Source organism: Lepisosteus platostomus, chromosome 9 (genome assembly GCF_059453375.1).
Source record: "Lepisosteus platostomus isolate fLepPlt1 chromosome 9, fLepPlt1.hap1, whole genome shotgun sequence".
NCBI lineage: Eukaryota > Metazoa > Chordata > Actinopteri > Semionotiformes > Lepisosteidae > Lepisosteus > Lepisosteus platostomus.
In genome coordinates, this window is record NC_142619.1 from 50868353 (window position 1) to 50887220 (window position 18868).

The 18868-nt window shown below is 34.7% G+C and overlaps 1 protein-coding gene across 1 annotated transcript; it reads right to left on the reverse strand.

Annotated features, from left to right (window-relative positions):
- Positions 1-1745: 1745 nt before the first annotated feature.
- Positions 1746-14604, reverse strand: LOC148655190 (uncharacterized). The gene is made up of 12 exons (XM_088646618.1): positions 14456-14604; positions 14131-14223; positions 11537-11740; positions 11032-11126; positions 9436-9623; positions 8772-8910; positions 7675-7815; positions 5705-5824; positions 4038-4149; positions 3333-3471; positions 2626-2813; positions 1746-1763 (listed from the first exon to the last, which is right to left on the reverse strand). Exons 1-12 carry the CDS (start codon positions 14597-14599, stop codon positions 1746-1748), a joined length of 1581 nt encoding a protein of 526 aa, XP_088502744.1. The 5' UTR covers positions 14600-14604.
- Positions 14605-18868: the final 4264 nt, after the last annotated feature.

Genomic DNA, 18868 nt, shown 5'->3' on the forward strand with positions numbered 1-18868 from the left:
TTTTCAAAGGGTGGTGTGTTGCGTTGACTTGACTGAGGAAGCACAAGCTGAAGAAGATTGTCCAGCTGCTGGTTTTCCAGCTCAGCTTCATATTTTTCTTGAATAGAGATAAGAAGCTCTTCATTCTGTGTATAAAACAGATGGGTAAAATCTGAATAACATGGGGACAATTGGAGATAAAACTTATGCTCTATATTTCTCTGCAAATATTCCTTATTTTTTAAGTTAAGACTTCTCCATAACTTCACTGATTTCAGGCAGCTTTGTGTGTATTTGCCTTTCATTGGTATAAAAATACTTGGCAAGAGTTCTAATCTTCACTTTCACCCCCACTAAAGAAAACTCTTGCTCCATTGCTGTAGGTATAAAATATTGTATATATTCAGATTTCAAAATTCTTGTTGGACATACAAATAGATATTATTCAAAAAGAATCTAACCAGCATTAGTAATAGAAACATGAACGAAATGGGTCCCACATTTTCTTGTATCATTTAAACAGCCCTCAAATTAATTTGAAAATGTTAAAACAAACTTGTTTTTAATTCCTTTGTTGGTGCTCTATTTGCTGAAATATTGGAATCAGTCCTAATTTTGGAGTGACTTCTGTTCTTTTATTAATCTTATTGAAGTCTTATTTAAAAAGTACCAAACCCTTGATTGAGTCAAAAGTTCATTCAAGTCTCATTTCAGAAATAATCTCCCTTACATGTGTTATTCTGAAGAAATGCAGCAACAGAACTCATTGCAACTTCATTTAAAATTGCATATTTCCAATTGCTTTCTAAAAAACCCTAAATGTTTATTATTATTATTTGATGTACAGACACTATCAAATTCTCAGGTTACAATAACATTTGTAAGAATATAATTATAAATATAATTATGTATAGTTGCGCTGATTAATTTCCACTTTGAAACAAACTCAGATCACAGAATTTTCTGAAACCCAGCCTCTGGGTCTAATATTCTTATTCATGAGCTACTGTGAAAGCTGTGAATGGAAAACAAAAGTGGAACTGCAAATACTGTTTTTATATTTTGGGGTTAGAAAGAATCAGCATTAATGAGTGCATTTCAAACCACAATTAAAGTAAAATGTACACAGTAATATGTAAAACTTCCAATTTAAATCACAAAATAGACAAAATTTCCAGGTATGCGCCAGGTATTCAGAATCAGCGAACCAATCTTTTGGGGATGTGAATTAGCCCTATTATATCTTCAACAAGCACTCTTGTGAATACATCTCTTTTAAATTGGTGGATAAATTTTTCCCGCTTCCCCTTAAAAGACAGCCAGGCATCCGTCTTCGAAGTTAAAAGAAGTTTTCTTTTCATGCACATGGGAGCGAAACACACAGAGATGTGCGGTGTATTTTTCTCAAAGTAATTAAACTAGAACAGTTCTTTTTCTGTTATCTGTCATACATCACTGTGCTATCAGATTGGCAGTGTTCCAGAATCACATACAGTACATCTTCATCTTCACCTATTTGCCAAAGATAACTTCTTTTAACACAATTGGTTACTTAGGTTTGTAGTACATGTTCCTATATAACACAGTATAGAATTACATAGTAGTTCTCAAATCCAGAATTCTTCTAATCTAGTTCACACCAGTTCAGTATGTCCACCTTATAAACTATCACAGCTTCAGTAGCAAAATTATGTACAAATTTCACAGAGACCCTCTCACCAAAACCAATATAAATATTGCAGTTCCTCTTTAAGTGTTCAATAAACTTAACTAAGAAAGCTAGACTAGAACGGAAAACAAAAGAACGGGGGCAGTCCAATACTTGGACTGGGAGTGTTCCCGTTGACCCATTTAACAGATGAGAAGAGGCCATTTGTTGTATTTCAACAACAGGGCCGAGAAGCTTGTTCAGCTCTCCCACAGCTCTTCGGATAAAGAAATGCTTCCTGTTCTCTGTTTGCAATGCACTTCCGTATATTTTCCACTTGTGTCTACTGGTTTCACTGTTAATTCTGAAGAATGTGTGTTGTCTTTATCAAAGCCCTTGAATACTTGTGTCAGGTCACCTTGTAATCTTCTCTGTTCAAGACTAAAAGTGTTCAGTTTCTCTGGGCTTTTAGTGTAGGATGTTCCCTTAAGTCCCAGAATGTATCTGGTTTTGATGGAATCTCTGTACAGATTCCAGAGAAGCAACATCTACAGTATAACATGATAACCTCAACTGCACATGGAACTATTCTAAAGGAGGCTTTACTACTGCATTATACAATTTTAACATAGCATCCTTTAGCTTAAATTCTACACATTTAACGATACTGTATATTCTAACATTTTGCTTGCCTGTTGAATTTCTTTCTCACATTGTCAGGAAGATGTGAATTGTGTGTCTTTTTTCATACATAGCCTCTTCTATCTCAGCATTTTGCATTTTGCATTTATAATTTAGGGTTTTGCTACTTACAGTACATGCAGAATCCACTGCTGTATGTAGCAACTTTAAACACCATCTGTCAGGAGTTTGCCCTGAAAGTTGTCTTGTATTTGATCTCTTTTTGAACTTAATTTGCTTTTTCTACAGTGCCTGCCAATCCTCCTAATCTATACCTACTGCATTACCAAGCACTTAACCTAAGTTTATTGACTTACCATATCTACCATTGCCCTTAGAATATGTCTGGTCTCCTTCTCTTGTTGCTCCATTAGGTTAGAAAGCAAGTTTACAGCACAGTCTGCCCACGATGTTCCTTGTATCTGACCTTCAGATACTGCCTTTAACTGCCTCAGTTTCATTGCACAGTGCTTTCTTAAGGTATAAGAAGGTTCTGTATGTTTTCCTAAAGAGACATAATGCACAAAACTACTGAACCTAACTAGTGAACAAAAAAAGGAAAACAGCACATACCTACACAAATGTACATGTACTTGTTCTAGTCACTGTAAAATCACATTACTGTTACACATAAATACAAGTGAGTGAATAGGAGACAATGAGAAAACTAGGACAGTTATTAAACAGGCCATTGCACTGTAAAGGATTTAGAAGAGGGGTCTTTCAATTCTTGAATGACTTAGTCTCTTTACATAGTTTCAGCCACATTTTCACATTTCCAGTTACATTGTTGATTAATTACTGTAATTATTGATTCAGCTGCACTTTTGTAACATATCCAACCCACATTTATAGGTAACTGTAACTTTAATGAAGTGACTGTCTTATATAATCAATGACAAAGACCTTACAAAAAATCCTATGTAAATAATCTTAATTATTTAATTGGCTACACAGGTTGGAACAAACCGGAATCCAAAAGGCTTTCCAGGAACTGAGTTAAAGACCCTTAACGCAGACAGACCTATCAAAAACTTTGAGGTGTGTTCGTTATTTGATGTCTTTTCAGTCTGCAGTTCCTCAGAAGTAAAACTGTGTAGTAGCTTTTTCAAATATTCCCTCTCCCATTCCTGTCTTGACAGAAGCAACTCCAGAACTTCTTGCTGATAAAAAATACAATAAAGGGAACACGTCAAATGCAGCATGAAATAACTGTAAAACTGACCCATTTATACAGAATATTTGAATTGGAATGTATTTTTGTAAATTTCTTGTTCTTGTTGCTATTGTTTTGTTTCTCTTTTGGGTGTGAAGTTCATGATAATCATTATTGATGTCGTCAAAATGAATTTGTTTCATTAATGGCAATATGCACACAACTTGATACATCTAGAACAGATAATCAAAGAAAGGAATTTTTATTTTTTGTTGTTTTTAATTTTTTTGTATTCTCTACTCTGTTTGTGCTACCGAGAGGTATAAAGGGAAAATAACATTGGTCTGATTATTTAATTTAAATAAAAGTCTAAGCTGCGTATATCAACATTGAACATTAGAATGGTTTGCCTCGATTATGTACAACAATGAACATTTGTTTTCATCAACAACAAATCGATGCAGGGGGTGACATTTTATCAAAGGCAGAAAGAGTCAAATGTGATTGAAAATATTTATCCTTTGGTGTTTTATTTTTGCTGGCATCATATCACATTATGTCTTATTTTATTACCTGCAGTGAGAATCCTGAGAATGTTCTAACCCTCCTGTCCAGGTCTGAGTGACCATGATGTGCCATCCGGAATATAGCCAAGTCTTTGCAATGAGGGAAGTTGATCTCAGGCCTTAAAAGACCAGGGATGATTGTTATAGCAGAAGTAGAGGAAGACAGGGTGGATCAGTAAGGAAGATTCATATTACAGTACATAGCAGGAGGAGATAGAGTATATAAAGTAAACTATGATGTTAGTGGAAAGTAAATATGGCTGCACTGCATATTTTAAATCCATATGAAATTTCTCACTAAGGTGCATGATTGTTTGTACTCTTCTTTTGGCTACTTTTACAACACTGGTCATGTTTTGGGAGCTGGTTTCCAAAGCTCTATAGAACAAACAGGGTCAGTGGATTAAGATATTTAACCAGGACATGCTGACCTAAATAGTACGTAATAAAATGAACCAATGTAAAGGAAAACAAGACATATAAATACTCCATTAAAAAGGAAAGTACATCTATTAGTGAGATTCATGTTATAAAACCATTATTAACTAGTTCCATGAGTGCTACTCAACTCCATGTAGAGCAGATGAAAAGAGCATAACAAAACCAAAGCCCATGATCACAACTGAACTGTTTTCTTTTCCCCAGCTGCAATGTTTCTTATTACCACCCACACAGATCATTACACAACCTAGTCTCATAGTGAAAAAACATTATTCCAGCAGTGTCTTTCCACATGTGCTGAGATGCTACTGAGATACCATTTTTTTACATTTATGCCATTATGCTGTACCCTTTGCCGCTTGACCTGCGGTCATGGCAACAAGGAAATGCATCTGTAAGACGGCTTCCAGTTTGAAATCTCTGACAGATAAATTATTGTTTTAGCTTCATTTCTATGTATCTGTTGGTTTGAAAATATGCTTCAAATATCAGTTCTCATTATTTATACATCTGAAAACCTGAAATCTATAGAAATTAAATATTTATCAGTGTTTTTGCACATTGTTTTTTTTTCTTTATAGAGTAATCTTATGAGGTTTGTTCTTTAGCACTTCTCTACTCTGAACCTGTGGGGAAACATATAAACATATGATATATAGTAGCTGGAGGTGTGGAATTTAAATCAAGGGATTTTACTACATGCTTAAATTGTACAATGCATGAACATGACCTAATTAGAATATTGTGTCCAATTTTAATCACTAATTAATCTTTTTTAAAAAAAAAGATATGGATGCTCAAGAATCAGACGCTTTAAGAAATGTCCTACACTGACAGACTAAAAGCAGTAAGCTCTTTATAGTTAATATAAATTATATTGATAATATAATTAAAAAAAATATTATTTTTAATTGAGGAGGTGTTAAGTCAATTGCACGTTGTTTAAAAATCCACATTCGTTGTAAGTGACTAAACATCTTTGATTTTAAACATACACCTATTCAGTTATGTATTTTGTCTGGTTTCTGTTCACAAGGATCACCTGAGATTATCCACAATTATTACTGTACATTCAAAAATGGCTTATGGTGTTACATTTGGGTGCAAATGTCATTTGCATGCCAAGCAAAGGCATCTCATAAAAATAACAGAAAACAGGACTACATCAGAGCCCTGACAAAGCTATCCATTCTCAAAAAGAAAAATGATCTATTGCAGTTTATTGTCACTCACCAATTTTCCCAGGACTGATATGCTGCTAATATTGATCCCTGAGCACACGTCTCTCTCCTTGCTTTCATCACAGTAGATTTCAGACACAGGTGCAGGAATGTACAATCTTCCCTATCCAAACTGAATAGAAAAGAATATGTTTATAATGTTAATCTTATAAATAATGGAAAGGATCTACGTAACTTCTGTTATACACTTGAGTAAAGCATTTTGATGGGGTACCAGGTCACAGGTCGCTGGGCTCTAGTGTAAAGAGGACTATTACTACTAATTTATTTAGGATTTCCCAAAGCATTTTTATAGCTGAGTACTTTAGTAGAAGCATTCAGGTGACATTCTTTACTCAATGGTACAATAAGTAATATTTTACATGAGATTTCCAGTTAGGAATTCAGAATGCTAGACATTACTATACCAGTAAAGCAAATTGTAATAGGTTAAGGAAAATAGACCTAAGTAGTAAAATCATTGATGGTAAATCAACCTCAATGCACTCCACACGCCAAGGGTTCTAAAGAAGGCTACCAGCATTATGGAGTGTGTAGCACAGCCCTTCCACTGGGAATTCACTCTACTCCCATCTGGGAGACACCTCTGTGCCCCAGGATATACAGCACAGTACAACACATGTGACCAATCTAGGAAATTGTTATATCAGCTCTGTAATTACACTTTTGAATATATTTCATTACAAAGTGTAATATAACAAAAGTGTAAACTAATTGTGTCCAGTACATTTAATGAATTATTGTTTGTCCTGACCTCTTGTTGGTGTTGTTTTATGTTATAATGTTGGAAAATAAATTTCCCCTATGGAATAATAATGTTTGAATTTAATTAAAATACATAATAAATGTTTAGTAAAAGTTTGTTCTGACACCAGCTTGAGTACAAGCAAGTTCCAAAAGTTAAAAATTAAAACAGCCTCACTGGTCAGGGAATACTGAAATCATGTGGCTCATAAAGGTTTCTGTGAATATTTTGGTGGCTGGGGAAAAACATCCAATAGTATAAAAGACATGGATGTACTTAATACTCAGTTACTCCCATTGGTCAACCCAAATACACTAAGTAATAGACACAAAACTTTACACAGGGAAATAAGACTGCTATCATGAAATAATCCTTTGAAGGCAAGTCTTCACACTAAACACGTTTAAAGAAGTCAGAATTTAGTTCTTATACAACAAAAACATCTCAATATAAGCAATTGTGACAGACGTACTGGAAGATTTCAAAGACAAAAAAAATTTTATCAGTGAGGAGGAACCCAAGTATTGAAGATTACAGTACTGGTATGTTATTTAAGTACAAGTATCTCAATATTATTTTTACAGGAATAGTACCCTAACATTTTCTTAAGGGAAACACTCTGTGTAATGTGGACAACATTAGTTAGAGGGTGCTACCACATGAATGACTCATTTGCCTACCCAACCAAAATATTCCCAACATATAATAATACCCCTTCTCTTCACCAGCACAGAAAACCCATACTAACCCCTATCCCCTACTAAAGCACAACACAGCATCATTAAGACATCAAAGAAATGGCAATAATAAAAAAACAGAAGACATGCATCATTGTTTTCCATTTTTTGTGATAGTCTGAAAATACAATATGCTTGCTTTATTATCACAAGTCAACTGACAGTGATGTATTTTTCAGACACACAGAGTGCGGTCCAAACATTCAAGCAGCGTCTCATTGTAGGGCAACTTTTTACTTGGTGATTCCTTAGTTAGCAGGCTAGCAGAACCAAACTGCTTTCTGGATTGTAACATTTGTGTGATTCAGATATTGTTGGATTCTATGATTGTAGAATATAAGGAAGTATAAGATACATTCTTTTTCATTATACATATGCAGTGTGCAGGATGTGAGTCAAGACGGGAAAACTAAAACTATGTTGCGATTTTAATCTACTTTCTGGAGAGTTTGAGGTGTAGCAGTGGGACTAAGTCACTACCTCTTCTCGAGCTTTTGCAGTACATTCTTCTCCCTCTGGTAGTTGGAGTGAAGTTCCTTCAGCATGAGAACTGCAGTCCATTCCAGAACATTGAGGTCCACATTCTCAGGGCATCCTCGCAACAACCCCCTATCTGTGCTTCTGTAAAACAACAGCACCAGCTGAAAACGTATTTAAACAAAACAATAAAATACATAAACTGGACTTCAATTAACGCAGTAAGTAGAATAAGTCCTTTACTTTCAGAAATCCAGGTTTGCCGTGATCGTCTAGATGACACTGACAAACACCAACAAACACCTTCATTCTCCACACTCATAAATCAAACACATTTGAATTCAAGAAAGTTTAAAAGCTTTTGGTGCATCTAGCTCCTATGGTTGCTGGTAGCTACAATTCCAAGGATCTCACCCAGCGATTTCCTGAAAGAAGCCAGTGTGTCATCTTCAACAATGTGGGTGCGTACAGTGCCTTGCAAAAGGATTGGAACCCTTTGTATGGTGCCTCATATGCCTTACAACAAGGCATGTTTTTCGCATTGCTGCCTCACAGTGTTGGGGTCCTGGGTTCAATTCTGAGACCTGAGGTGCTCTCTACGTGGAGTTTGTATGTTCTCCTTGTGTTTGTGTGGGTTTCCCCTGGGGGCTCTGTTTTCCTCCCACAGTCCAAAGACATACCGGTAGGTTAAATGGCTTTTGGGAACATTGGCCCTGGTGTGTGTGTTCCTGTCTGTGTCTATATCCTTGTGTGGACTGGATTCCTGTCTGCATCCCTGAATTAGATAAAGAGGATAGAAAATGGGTGGATATTCCCTATAGTTTCACACCATTCATAACTTAAGTGTCAGAGACATTCTAGTTTCACTACATTCTTACGTATAGTATTCCAAGAACTATGTCATCACAAAATTGTCATGTGCAGTTCCTTTGTCAGGCTACAGCTGCACTGTAAGAAAATCCCTCACAACTGCCATTGAAAGGGGCAAGTGCAGAACTATAAAAAGTGCTGCTGTAAATAGCACAAACGTATATTGGATAAACTCAGAGGAAAACCTGCCATAGACAAAGTACATCAAATTTCCATTAGGGCTCTGTTACCTGTAAATTCGAAAGGCCCCAGGCAGCTCAGAAAGACAAAGACTGTCTCCGTTACTGAGGGCATGTTCAGCTAAAAACTGCAGCTCCTCCACTCTCTCTTCCTGTTGCCAGACTGCGAGGGCTTCCCAAGAGGAGCTTCCTGATCAGTCACACAAGAAAGAGAATTGGTCTTTTCTGTCAGGTTTGACGAGAACTGACAAAAGGCTCTCAAAATAAACAAACATGTGCCCATTCAAAGAATAGTGTCATGAAAATTTCAAATAAAGCACTTTAATATCATTATTCTTCTTACACTCAAGAAACAGTTAGTGAATCTTATGATGGTGTTATTTGATTTTTAAATTACTTTATTATTATAGTAACAGTATTAAAATAATAATTATAATATAATAATAACAGTAGTTTTAAAAGACCCATAATGCAACACTGAATAATAATAAAGTTAACATTAAGTTTTGCAATTTTTTACAATATTCATATGTATAAAAAAATATAATTATCTTGTGGGAGATTAAATAGCTCTATTACTTTTTCTAAAAATCCTAATGAAATAATTAGCCAAACCTTTTCTGATTAAAGTTTTGAAACAGTAGAAAGGTATTGATACAATGACATCAGCGTGGAAGATTTGTCCAGTCTGATCAATATGCTGCTTCTGCCCTACCATAATGTTCTTGGAGCATCTCTGTGTACAGCTGGTGCTGCAGAATTTCAAACTTTTCATCCACATCGTGAAGTAGACCTTTGCCTGTTGGATTCACTTCTGTTATTCTGTTGTGCCGTGGTTCTCTAAATTCCATTGCTTCATTAGTAAATATTGACATCACAGCACTTAGTCCTCTTTGTGACAACCTGCCTCCAAAGAAAAATGACATTTCAGTTTCAGTAAAAGGGCATTCCAGCATAATTTAAGTAAATACATAATTAATTTGCTGCTTATGAGCTCATAGTGATTAAATAGACAGTAGTCCGTGGGTTTTAATTGTTTTAATGCTAAAAATGCCAATGGAAAAACAATCAGTACTTTTTAATTCATTGTAAATGCCATTTCCAATGTTTCATTACTGTTCCAGACTTAATACCAGAATTTTAAGACAAACTGAAACAATAAATATGAGTAAAAAGAACATTAATTCTAATGTTTTAGAAATTGCATTTATTTTTTAAATGTGTGATATTGAAGCTGAAGGCATCAGCAGAGTCTTACTGAGGTTCTGCAAACGGCACCATTCTGACAATTTCGGCTAGCCACATGCTCAGTGGAGTGTTACACGCATTAAAAATTATGTGATATAGAAGGAAATTAAAGTTCAGAGGACTAAATGTGTTATGTCATGAAAAACTTTATCTTTTTTAGTGTACAGTGTTTAAGTGAACAAACAACTAAAAAAACTTAGAAGATCAAACAGCCTTGTTTGTTCCAGTGAATTGCTTCTTCATCACCTTGAAACTTTCTGTTACTGAGGTGTAGGCATGCCAGTATACAGTAGCTGAAGAGATAGAAAAACTTTTAAATAAACACCTTGTCAAACAGAAGATAAATGTTTCTAATTTTATACAAACCTCATGTGACAACGTTTGCACCACTGACTGTGGCAATTACTACCTTGGGACTAATAGGAAATTAAATTTAATGTGAAATGGGAGTGCTACTGAGCTGTAACTCGTCAAATGTTTTCTCGCTTTACCAGAAATAACTAAAATAAGGCATATGATTTCTTGCTGTTAATTACTGTGAATGCTGTTATAATCTTTTCAAAGCTGAAACCATAGCTTAGCTTCTTAACATGGGCATATGTGAGTGGGTATGCAAATGAAACAGCTCTCAGAAAGAAAAAAAGACCTTATTCTTTGTTTTGCTTTTTGTATTTAAGCTCTAAAATGCAGCTTTATGTGTCTCATCAGGTTCTAAGCACTTTTTTTCATTGCTTGTACAACTCATATTTAAATTGGCTATTACACATTTAGCAAAAGCTAAATTACATCAAAGTATTCAGGCCATTGATGGCATGTCACTTTCTTTTTCAGAAATGGAATAACATTGCATCTGTAGTTTGTGATAAAACCATCCTTTGATATAAATTACATGTTCTTTTTTCCTGAAATAAATCCTGCAGTATTACAAAGTTAATTAATTTGGTACAGATGGCTTCTTTAGTGTCATCAAACATTTTTTACTGCAGGAATACCATAATTAAAATACAGATTCTTGGTTTATTAATATATACTGCACATGCTTATGTCATGTGGGTTTTCTAACCTGTGATAGAGTTTCTTTGATGCTTTTTTCAGTCTCCAAAAATACAATTTCTTCTTCATTTTCTGTGCTTCATTTTCATCATCCCATACATCATCCTGTACATAAACAAGGCCATAACGTGGGATTTAGTTGCTAAAGATAAAATCTCCATGTAGATCACATCGACATACTTTGTTGTGGAGTAAGCAAATACACTCTTTCTTAAACCATGTTTTTAAACTTAACTAACTCTGCTTACAGACGTCAGTTAAAATAATTTAACTATTCAACCAGAAAATAAAAAGGAAGTATATTTTAGGTGTTTACTGCAATATTAAGATTTTTTTAATTTTATAAACTTGCAAAAACATTTTGAAATGCATTTGTACACTCAATTAAACAAATCATTAAATAAGTGTGTTATTTTCTAATGAGATATATTTCAATGCATACTGTATCAACATGCAATGACAGATCTGTGAGAGAGGGAGAGCCATGGCTCACCCCGAAAATGAGTGTGACATACATTCAACCCTCCATGCCACTTGCGTAGTGGGTGTTGCTCTGCCACATCGTCATGCCAGTCTTCAGCTATGTTGTGCATGGCTCTGATATGCCCGCTGTCTGTGGACAAGGTATTTATGTCCTGGTACTGCAGGCGGGTCTGTCCTTTCTCTACAAACAGCAGATTGAGTCTTCCTGCATTCAAAAGCTGAAAGTCCCAGTACAGCTAGATCAAAATGGAACAAAAAAAGAAATATATTCAAGAACAACAAAAAAAGGACGTCTAAGTTTTTGTTATATTGCAAGTGCTACGCAAATGAGCAAGACATCTTATATAATAGTATTTCAGGTGGGTAGCTGTCAGCATGCATAGGCTGCAAAGGAACAATAGGTTTATTCCATGCTGAAAAGAGAAGAAAGGAAATATGTTTTGGCTGTGGACCCTTCTTCGGGTGTGTCATATAATAGTTTTTTTCTATGTTGTCACAGTCTCATCCTTCAATAGTTTAGAGGTGTAGATAGAACGCAACAATAATGATGGCACAGCCACAATTGCAAAGAAGTGCAGTGGTGTTTATGATGAGGAACTGTGTTCTCAAGGTCCACACCCCAAAAAACAAAGTGAAAAATACAAACGAACCAAGGGGAAAAAACACAAAACTATAGTACAATAATGTACAAATTAATTGATTGATTTAAAAATAGATTTGTTGTAGGCAGCTCCACTTCCACACTACAACCAACTTACTCCCATCTTTGTTTCTCCTAGCTTGAGGAGCTCCTTTTCTAGGTTAAACGCCTCCTCCTAGAATATTCCACTATAGAGCAAAAATAATTCTACAAAATAATAATCAGAATTCTGATATACACCTTTCTCTAGTGAGTACACAATTAAACAATTAAGACATTATTAACAAAAATAAAATGGCATTAATACTTTTATATACATAAATGTTTTAAAGAAAAAATACCCCCTCCTAATGGAATGTTCTTATAAATCGATCCACGCATGCGCAACCCTGAAACAGGCACTACTAAGCCAGTTTCCATACCAAGGTTTGTTCCTACAGGCTGTGGGAGAAACCAAAACAAGGTATTTAATTGAAACATCTGAGTTAAGCACCAATTTAGTTCATTTCACTTATAAAACAAAGAAAAACAGGTGTTTGGTTTGAGTTAATGTTTAATTTTGACCATGCATTTGTGCACCCACAGAGCAAGCAAAGCTATATCTTCGGTATTTCAGACTAGGTAAAGTTTGTTTACGTTTTAAACCAGATGTATTACCTTTGTTTGGATAGTAAAATGTTTGCGAATGTGTGTCTCCAGTCACAATGTCTTCAACTACAACCTACAACAGTTTTTTTAATCGATAACTGTGGCTTTTAGCATCTTGGGTAATTAATTTAAAAGAAATATTCTGTGTGACATGGTGTTTTGGCCTTTTTCAGCGTGATAAAAATGTGAAATTCTTCTTTTAATATCAAATAAATATAACTAAATCCTGATGGTTGTTGCATTTAGATGATGAGCAGGTTTTTAAAATGCTGTTTCCTTTATATGTTCTATAATATGCATGTCTCTACATAATGATAGTGTAGATGTACAGTAATTATAGTTGCAGTAGGCTTAATGTAAAAGTGTGTTGCCCAGGCAAAATGGAATATCTGGTTAAGTAGGGGTGGGCGGTATACCGGTAGAACGGTATGGATTTGGCTATACCATTTATACCAGTAGAGAATGGATTTTGATGTTTTAATTAGATTAAGCTGCCAGCATAGTGACAAAATGGGATTTGGACATTTTTACTATTGACCCGTCGTGATTTAAAATTCTACCGTATTTCAGTCAATTTAGGACGCATCTGAGTTCATTGCAGCCAATAAAAACACTTGGGCGTCCTCTTCCCTTTTCCGTGAAAACAAACACATGTGTTGTATAACTGAGATAAGATCATTTCTCCATCTTCACAGATGGAGAGAAGCTGGGGGTCAGAGCACAGGGTCAGCCATTTATACGGCGCCCCTGGAGCAGTTGGGGTGAAGGACCTTGCTCAGGGGCCCAAAGGAGTAGGATATGAACCGGTAACTTTCCAACCACAGGAGCAGATCCTTTGCTACAGAGCCACCACACTGCCTAGTGTGTGTAGTTCACCCTCTTTTTCAAATACTTGAGGAGTTATTACTTTAGTGCTTGAATTTTTTTTTGTAATTTTATTTTAAGAAGTATTACATATTTCAATTGATAAGAATTAGAAGTATTACATATTTACTTATTTAATTCATGTTCATAAGTTTGTTTATTGTTTCAGTTCTGCAAAATAAAAATGTTCTTAAAATGTTTGCCTTTTTTCTTTAGTTCAATTAAATTTAAAAACGACTGAGAACCAACAATTAATAATAACCTAATAGTTAACTCCAGGGAACAAAAACTTACTATCCAAGTCTTGTACTCCTTTTAAAGCAAGTTCTATTGAAATTCTAAGAAAAACTTCTAGATCGCGATGTATATCATTACCGTCCAAAATTAACATTATACCATGATATAAAATTTAGACCAATTTAGACCATATCACCCAGCCCTATGGTCAAGGTTATAATTGTAAATATACACTACCTGTTCTTTAATAATGTGCTCTCTCTCAATTTCTAGTAGAATGTCCAAAATCCTTTTAGCACTGCAAGATGCTGAAGTAACATCTCCATTAACCTGTGCCCAACACAAACAATGCAATTTTCCATTTAAATACTGTGATTCTTTGTTAAAAAAGAAATGCAATTTACTTGCTTTTTATCTACAAAAGGCATAATAAACATATAGTCCAAGCCAAGGGATCACAAATCCAATACAAATACAAAAGTATTAATCTTTTTAAAAGGTTAGAGTCCAAATTAATGTATGATTGGTTTGGTCTTCACCTTGCAAGTCTCCTTACATTTACCTTTTTTATTGCATTCTCCACCTCTTGTAAGTTGACTGAGAACTGGAACACTTTCTCATACGCTGAGCTGATTTGCTCAGTAGAGAGTTCATCTTCCAACGACACACCCAGCGCTTCGTAAATTGAGCTTAACTCCAGTTCCATCTTTGAAATCTAAGGAAGAGCAGAAGCATTGCAACCCACATTATTGATGGAAAGTTACATGTGAGCCAAAAGTGTCGAATTAAAAAGAGCAGCTTGAAAAGCAAGTGTTTAAATGAGCTTAAGTTCAGAAGTGAGAATAATCACGTATTAATAATAAAATACGGGGACATTGTGGACCAAAGACGCACACTGCACAACAATTTTCTAGGTACTAATCCAGATTCTGAATAGTTTGTCTTTATAACTTCCGGACTTTTACTTAAAACAATTCTACCCTTTTTACCGCTTTCAGGAATGAAGAATTACAGACACAGCTAAACTGTGTTTTAACTTTAGAAGTTATTCAAGCTAAATAATTACTTATGGCTTTTAAGTGCAGCTGTCCACATGTAAGTGTAACTAGCAGGTTTTATTCTTTTTTAAACATAAATCCAGCTTTGCATTGTCTCAAGAAAGATCCCATGCAAATATAGGCAGAGCAGCATACTCCACATACTGTATAAGGTACCCCAACCCCAGTCTATTCCAGAACCCTAGAAGTGCAAGGCAGTAATGTTAACTGCCACAGCAATGTGCCACCGTTTCACAGTTCTTTAATAATCCCTATTCCGATTTAATCACAATGGGTGCTAAATATCTTCATAATATATTATCTAAGTATGGTATAAATCTAAGACATAATCATGGACACATTTACAATTATAAACAGTGAGCTAAACTGCCAGTTTCACAATCTATACAATGATTTCATCTCTGCAGAAGAGGACATACAAAGTTATGACTTAAACTAGACAATATGCCCATATATTAGTAGGAAATGTCATATGGGGTAGTTATATACATGTATTTTTGACATTCCAGGCTACAACGGCAGTGGTTGAGTTGAATTTCTATTATTTCATTTAACCAAATACAGTGACGAGGGACCTTATATTGCATGATTTGCCTTTTTCCCTTTCAACTGTTTTTTCCAAGGGAGACTTGATTATTCTAGTCAACTAATAGGTTCGTGTTTATTGTACTCTATGCAATAAAATTACACTTCTCACTAGCAGGTCCTGAGTAAAACAATAGGATTAATTACATTTAAAGAGCAAGATCAAACAGCATGGCGTTATTTCAACTACAAAAGTTCCTCGTCTTTCCTTTATTTTAAACAACTGAGCACTGTATCTATATTGAAATATTACATTAAATTAAAAAAAATATTTGTACACAGAAAAAGAGTAAAATCAGCTTCAGATAATTTTAAAAGCCAGAGTGTCTTAACCAGCACAGTTTTAACATTTTTAAGTTTTATAAACGGGCTCTAAAAGGTTCAAAACACTGTTAGATAGATCTCCTTCACAAAAGTAAAAACTTATAAATCAATAGTGTATTTAGATAGTAGTTTTAGAATTAATTATTTTAAATATAATATTTTAAATGTTTTAAATATACATCTCACTCCTGTAATAATTGCACTATAATGTTGCTACAGTCAGTACAGTAAATCAATAAACCTTTTGCATTTTTTAAAATCATGATTTATAGTACCAGTAACATACTGTATAAATGCAATGTTGATTAAGAGTTTCATTAGTTTGCACTTTGGATAATAGAATATATTCCGTATGAAAAATTGATTTTGATACGTTATTACTTTATAAAATAGCATGACATGCGATGAGAAGATGAGTTTTATAATTTACAAAAAATCATTACATTAGCCACAAAAATCATTTGTTGCTTACCTTCTCAATGAAACTAATTCTGCCAGTAAATTATACATGTGTCTACCACAATTACATCATTGTTTCCATGACAACATATGGCTTGGGTTACAAGGATCACTGGAGCACTAAGGTAATGATAAACAAATCGTATACACAAATTGCATGAACGTGCATAACGCTATAATTTTTTCTTCAGATAAGTTTTATTTAGTGTTTTCTATAACTTTTTTTTATTCCAGCTTAATCAGATACATGAAGCAATCACAACATTAATTAGACAGCATATAAAAAAATGAAAAAAGGAAAAAAATACATAGACCTGATAGGGAGCTGACCAAAATGTAATAGAAGAGGTTGCCATATTATATAAAATGTTTGATCAGAACCTTGTAATGTGTATATTATTTTTTCCAGCATCAGAAATACAATTATCTCTTTCCTCCAACATTTTTGTGAAGGTGGAGTCACCGTCTTTCATTAAACAGCCTATACTATCTGCCTATAAAGGAGATGAAAGCAAATGCATCCTCAAGTGGTTGGGATATATTTAGGACTTTCAGGACCAAAGAGAGCTATAAGTGAGCTTGGTATGATGAGGATGTTGCCAAAATGGGAAAGCATTTAAAAAATAGAATGGAGCCAAAATCCAGATATACTGTAAGCATCACATCTGGTAAGATAGAGCAGAGGTGTATGTATTGCGCATGTAAATTAATATGTTAAACTACAGCAAAATATAGTTCAGGTGGGTAGCTGCGTCAGCATGTGTAGGCTGCAAAGGAACAAGTAATAGGTTTATTCCATGCTGAAAAAAAGAAGAAAGAAACAACGTTTCGGCTGTGGATCCTTCTTCAGGTGTGAGGACGCTCAGCATGGAATAAACCTATTACTTGTTCCTACAGCAAAATATGTCCAGCACAAATAGCTGGGCTGTGCATCCTGTGCACAATAGACCCAAGTGTCAACTTTTCTATTTAGATCCTGCTGCAAAGATGCTCTTATAAAAGATGATGAAAGGCAATTCAGGAAGGATAAACTGCTGCCTTTTTTATTATGGATGTTCAAGTAAATAAATATTAATGCATATACAGTCACTAAAAACTGATATCCTATTTCCTACTTAACTATGGAACGTGTACCACAAGAGGGCATTATAACATTACCTTAACATCCCTGAAGGTTCATTTTTTGAGTGTAGTTAAATTTTTCATCTGCTGATAAATTATGGGCGTCAAGAATAGGCCATGAAAAATAGTTCTGCAATAATGATGAGAATTAAACTAGTGTCTGTGTACTAGTCACTATGTAAAGACTAGACCATGTACTAGACTATGTCTGTGTACTAGTCACATACTGTAAGTAAATCTGAATCCCAGTGTTCTGCATCTGTGATGAAACATTCTGGATGAATCTGACTGGAGTTTGAGCCCTGTGAGTCTGTACTTTATAAATTATGCTGTCGTATTACAGTTACAATTATACAAGTAAAGGAAAATTCAAGGGTCTATACATTTTGCTGCTCTATACCATTTGATTTTTTAAATGAGAAACCACTTGTATTGTCGCAGCTAATGCACTGAAAGTCCTTGTAGTAATGGTTTTGAAATTAACAAAACAATTTCTTTGGAAAAACAATATTTGAATGTGTTAATTGTGCTACAGATCTCTCAAAATGCTCTATTTAAGCTAATTTGAAAAAACACCCTTCACCGAAGTCAGCCCAGGATAACAATACAGTTCTTTCAGAAACCATAACCATGGAAACTCGATTGATTCCATTTAGCTATGATTACTCTATTGCAAAATGATCTTGTCAGTAATAACATGCCATTCTTATTGAAGTCTTTGCATTACAGAGATAATGCAAATGATGATTACCTATTGTTATTGTAGGTTATTATTACTTATAACTACAAGTTGTTTACGAAGGCTATTTTCAAAATGTTGCAAAATCTACCTACAGTGTATTTTGCAAGATTTCAGCAGTTCTTTACAGGCTGAATTGGATGGAACAGTGCCTGCACATCTTTTAGTGAGTCATGCATGCATCCACTGTTAGTTTTGGTTGCTGAATCTGTTAAATTTCCCACAGGGAGTACCATTTTAATCTCTTGACCCTCGCAGTGTGGAGATTATTGGTCCTACCTGCAGTTTGATCAGGGATTGACAGGAGTTCAATGATTTGCTGACCCGTACTGCTAGAATCTCCAGAGTGGAGTGACAAAAAGAAACAACAGTTCTTTTACAGTTACAGGTCAAACTGCAGTTGAGAAAAAGGATATTTTTAAACTTTATTTAGAAATGGTATCCCAGACATATTGACATTGAGATATTTTTGTCTAAGTAAGATAAGCTTATGAAGTGGCATAGACATAAAAACAGTTAACACAGCTACAAAACATGCTAGAAAATATCAGGTCGTCTTATGTTGTAAATTGCTAGGCAGTGGCTATTGACTTATTGGACATGAATTTGTGCTTTGCTATGACAATATTCAACAAAACACAGAAAAGTCAACAAAAATGTTTCCAAACAGGATATTTAGTTATTATAA